The sequence below is a fragment of the Vulpes lagopus genome, chromosome 4 (genome assembly GCF_018345385.1).
Source record: "Vulpes lagopus strain Blue_001 chromosome 4, ASM1834538v1, whole genome shotgun sequence".
Classification (NCBI taxonomy): Eukaryota; Metazoa; Chordata; class Mammalia; order Carnivora; family Canidae; genus Vulpes; species Vulpes lagopus.
In genome coordinates, this window is record NC_054827.1 from 91,422,489 (window position 1) to 91,428,107 (window position 5,619).

General features: G+C 36.3%; 1 protein-coding gene across 1 annotated transcript; it reads right to left on the reverse strand.

Annotated features, from left to right (window-relative positions):
- Positions 1-3,807: 3,807 nt before the first annotated feature.
- LOC121490048 (olfactory receptor 6C2-like) lies at positions 3,808-4,746 on the reverse strand. The gene has a single exon (XM_041753627.1). The coding sequence runs from the start codon at positions 4,744-4,746 to the stop codon at positions 3,808-3,810; it is 939 nt and encodes a 312-aa protein (XP_041609561.1).
- Positions 4,747-5,619: the final 873 nt, after the last annotated feature.

Consider the following 5,619-nt stretch of genomic DNA (forward strand, 5'->3'; position numbering starts at 1 on the left):
TCATTCAATCATTTATTTATATAAGTATGAATTCTTGGATATCTATTTTATTCTTTGGGTTATTATCTACTACTATTCTATTTATTTTCTTATCCAAATTGTTCCAACTTTAGCCATTAGAAGTTCTTTTAGTGCTTTCTCTGTTTCTTGGACATACCTCATCAATGTGATTGTATTTATTTTTATTTTCCAAAAAGGCCATACTTAAAGAAGGGTTCTAGACACCAAGGGAAGGAGTGAATTTGGGAGGTCCTGTTTACATAGAAGCATCATCTTTTTCCTTTTTGAGGGTGGAACACAAGTTCCACGAGGTCATAAACCTTGTCCTATCTGTTCATTAAGAGTATCTGGAATATGGTAGTTAGTATGTTGGATGAATAAATTAAAGAATGATGACATGTCTTAGATGGAAGCAGGAGAAAGAGTGTGAACAATTGTAGTGTGAGGTTTAAGTGATACCAAATTAGATTATATCTAATTACGGGCACCTGGGTGGCTTATTTGGTTAAGCATCTGCCCTCAGCTCAGGTCATGGTCTCAGGGTCCTGGGATCAAGTTCCAAGTTGGGCTCCCTGTTCAGTGAGGAGTCTGCTCTCCTTCTCTCTCTCTGCTCCTCCTCATTGCTTGTGTGCTCTCTCTCTCTGCTCTCTCAAATAAATAAATTAACTCTTTAAATAGATATTTTAAAAAGATTGTATCTAATTAGGAAGGGAGAATGTGGTTTCATTAGAACTGTTGGAGCAAAGTTAAGTCAAACAATGAGGAAATATTAATAACTATTTCTGTCATATATTATTGAACTATATGAGACTTCTTATAAAAAGAGTTCAGGTCAGATGGTTAGATCTGTACAACTGACACCTAGTGTAGAGGTGATAAACTGGCATTATTATGAAGAAAATTTTGAAATACTTTCTTTGTCAAAGATATTTGCCCTTGGGGAATTATAGAGACAAGGTTAAACATATAGAACGTATACAATGCAAACCAATTGGGAAATAACAAAATATGTGGAATTAACAAGAATTCCTATGGGGTGTATAGAAATAGAAAATCGCTTTTGGAAGAAAGGATGAGGGGAGGGAAATGGAAGATGAATTCGAGTGGAGCCGGGGAAATCACTTCTGTTTGAATAGGGTATAAATTGATTTGATTAGGGGCAAACGAAGGATATTTCAGGTAGGTGACTATCATGTGAAAAGCTTATATTTTGGATTAGGGTTAATGTTGAGGAGTTGCAGAAAATGTTTGGATTGGTGAAGTTGAACATAGATTTTTCACAACTCCTGATTGCTAAGAGAATGAGTTTCAAAATTAAGAACGAGAAGATTCTAGAAGATTTAAAGCAAGAAGTGAACTAATTAAAATAGTGTTTTAGGATAATAAATACTGTGATACTGCTTAGGATGACTCATACAGAGAAGAGATTATAAATGCGATATCATTAGGAAGTTGTCAAGATAATTCTGGTTGAGAGATACAATTTTAGATTAGAAGTATGACAGGAATGACAAACAAGAACTTTTTGACAGAAGAAAATGATAACACTGAGTGACTGAAATAAAGGATTTAGAAGGAAGAGCTGAGGAAGAGTAGGCTAACATAAAAATTTGCCCCTTCCGTGTAAAGGCAACCTACACATAAAATTAGGTTCAACAAAGTTCTGAGTTCAAACTGGGCAAAGTATAAAGTCATGATCAATTTCAGTAATATTTGAGTTATGTTTGGGAACTGGAGTTGGGTCCAAACGTGACCTCAGTTATTTGATGCTCTACCTTCAGTTCCAAAGACCTGACAAGATGCAACTCTTTTTCATTTTCTCTTACTGAGCAAGTGAACAAGAGGAGGATATCTCATTATCCATATCAGAAGTAGAGGATTATCTTTCATGAACCTACTGAATTTCCAATATTGGACCTATCCAAATGCACTTGGTTCTTGAATGGCAAATTAGTCAGGATACGTTTTTGAATCTACAATATTCTTATCTTTCTTCATCATCGTCCAAACCAAACAATGAGATTCATAGACAACCTCTGTTAAGGATTCATGACTCAGGTGATCAACCCAGCTACTAAACATATATATCATGTAGATATATGCTTAAGTTAATTATCAGAAGGGAAGCTGGGGAACATGTAGTGGGATTTTGTTGGTTTTTAAAGAAATTTTAAATGAAAAAAGAGGAAAGGCCTTGGAGAAGAGAGTTCTATTTTCCTTGAATATTTTTGAAGTATAGAAGAAACTATATGAGGGTCATTACCTTGTATGAACAACTGAAAATAAAGAGTACAACATAAAAATACATTTGAGCAGTTGGATGATGTTTAATAAGCATATATATATATATAACACACAACTTTCACAATTACTGTTTCTATCCTTTGTTATTTTATTTATTTTATTTTATTTTTTTTTGTTTCTATCTTTTGATAGAAAAAAGTCCAATGATTTGGTCCAAGCTTCCTGAATGACTGTTACTTTTTTCCTCCACATCTCACCCCCCTTTTTTCTAAGTCTATTTTTATTTTTTTAACATTTATTTATTTATTGTATATTTTTTATTGGAGTTCGATTTACCAACATATATCATAACACCCAGTGCTCATCCTGTCAAGTGTCCCCCTCAGTGCCCGTCACCCAGTCACCCCAATCCCCTGCCCACCTCCCTTTCCACTACCCCTTGTACGTTTCCCAGAGTTAAGTGTCTCTCATGTTTTGTCACCCTCACTGATATTTCCCACTCATTTTCTCTCCTTTCCCCTTTATTCCCTTTCACTATTTTTTATATTCCCCAAATGAATGAGATCATATAATGATTGTCCTTCTCCGATTGATTTACTTCACTCAGCATAATACCCTCCAGTTCCAACCACGTTGAAGAAAATGGTGGGTATTTGTTGTTTCTAATGGCGAGTAATATTCCATTGTATACGTAGACCACATCTTCTTTATCCATTCATTTTTTGATGGTCACCGAGGCTCCTTCCACAGTTTGGCTATTGTGGACATTGCTGCTATAAATATTGGGGTGCAGGTGTCCTGCCGTTTCACTGCATCTGTATCTTTGGGGTAAATCCCCAGCAGTGCGATTGCTAGGTCATAGGGCCACTCTATTTTTAACTCTTTTCACACAGTTTTCCAGAGTGGCTGTACCAGTTCACATTCCCACGAACAGCTTTTTTTCACACTGTACCTGGATTGTATCTTCAGTAGTCAGTCTGTGCTAAGCAACCAAGTGCCCCTTCTCAAATTAGCAATATTTTTGATGTTTTAGTCAAGGCTCCTAATCTCTATCATTCTTCTTTTTTAGAAATTGAGGTAAATTGGTATATATCATTATATGTTTCAGGTATACAGCATTAAGATTGACATCTGTATACATTACAAAGGGATTACCACCACAAATCTAGTTACCATCCACCACCATACACTTGGCCTCTTTCACCTATTTTGCCCATCCCTCACTAACATTCTTCTTAAATTAAGGGATAATGTAAGTCTGGATATTGAAGAAGTTATCTAAGTAGGACTTAGTTGTGCTGCCCCTAAATTTAGTCTTGTTCTCCTTGAGTCTATGTTTAAACACCATCAAGCAATGACAGTAGAACACATTCAGTACTCGGAAAACTATTCTTTCAATTCTGTAGTCATATCATATTTCATGATATAGTACACTCAAAAAATTTCCGGAATGGGCAGTGGAAACGTTTTTGTGGAAATATTCGTTAACCATTTATTTGGCAAATTCATGGATGGGTTATTCAGATTTAAAATTAACCTAGCCTCAAAAAAATCAATAGTCTCTTACTTCTTTGTGAGAAATACAATCCATTTTACTGTGTCTTTGAAGGCATCTTTCACTTGTTTGTTTCGAAGTGTATAAATGAATGGGTTAAACAAAGGAGCAACTGAAGTAGTGAGCACAGACACTACTTTATTAATAGCTACTCCTTCCTTTGCTGAAGGTTTGATGTAGATGAAGATGCAGCTGCCATAAGTGATGGAAACCACAATCATATGGGAAGAGCAGGTGGAAAAGGCCTTTTTCCTTTGTTGGGCAGAAGGGAATCTTAGAATGGTCTTAATGATGTACGTATAGGAGAGGACTACACACACTAAGGTAATAATGAGTGTCAGTACGGCAAAACTCAGAACAATTCTCTCTATTAAGACTGTGTCTGAGCAGGTTATCTGTAAAATTGGAGATGCATCACAGCCAAAATGATCAATAACATTTGAGTCACAGAATTCCAGCTGGAGGCCCAGGCCAAGAGGCGGGAGGATGATTAACAGGCCAGCAAACCAACAGCAGAGAACGAGGGTAGTGCAGACTCTGTTGTTCATGATAGTTGTATAATGCAGGGGCTTGCAAATGGCCACATAGCGGTCATAGGACATGGCGGCAAGGAGAAAAAATTCTGTTGCTCCAAAGAGGACAACAAAGAATAACTGGGTGGCACAAGCATTATAGGAAACAGTATTATCTCCAGTGGTCATAGTATACAGGAATCTGGGAATACAGACAGTGGTGAATGAGACTTCTAAGAAAGAGAAATTTCGGAGGAAAAAATACATAGGAGTTTTAAGATGGGAGTCCACCAGTGTGAGGGTGATAATGATGAGGTTTCCAGTTACACTCAACATGTAGGTGAGAAACAAAAATACAAAGAGCAGAACTTGTATTTTTGGGTCATCTGTCAATCCTAGCAGGATGAATGTTGTTACTGCTGTATGATTTCTCATCACTGCCTTGCACCAGGAGGGATTTTGCCTGGAGAAAGAAGTGTCATAAGAAGCTAGTACTTGAACCTGAAGGAGGACATTCTGGCAAGCCTGCTCACATGCACTTTCTTCTTTTAGTTAATTTAATTTGTTAGCATAGAGACGTCTATGGGAAAGGTTTAGTATGGATCTTGTGCTTTTAACTAGAAAGCATATTTCTAAAGATGTCATGTAAACACAAAACAAAACATAAATCATATGTCTGATTTACAGTTTCTCAGCAATATTGCCTTTTGTACAGATTTTATTTGTCTTTATCCTGGAGGCAGTTATGTCAGTTTTCAGCCCCCCCCCATCCTTATTTTCTTTAGTTTTTTTCACGCCATACTGAAATGCTCCATTTTCAAAACCAAGAAGGATCTGTTATTTTGTATTTTTTTGTGTTTTAAAATTAAAACTTATTTTTTGGGGGCAATCTTAGCATCACAGCAAAATTGAGGGGAAGGTACAGAAATATTCCATATGCTTCCTGCCTTTACAAATGCATAGCCTCTCCTGTTACTAACACCCCCCACCAGAGTGGTACCTTTGTTACAAATGATGAAATTATATGGACACGTCAAAGTACATAATTTACATTATGGTCCACTCATGTACATTGTAAGGATTTGGACAGATATTTAGTATCTTTTATTGATCATAATTTGTCCTATGCAGAATTTTAACACTAGAGCATTCATTTATAGTTAGTTCTGCTCTCTGTACTTTGAATTATTTCTAAATAGGGAGATAAAACTTTAAAATACAAAGATGTAGTTTTGTTTTTCACCCCATGTTTAGGCAAATGAAAGTATTTTTAAGTCAGGCTGGGACTGCTTAGGCAGGGGTTTCCTA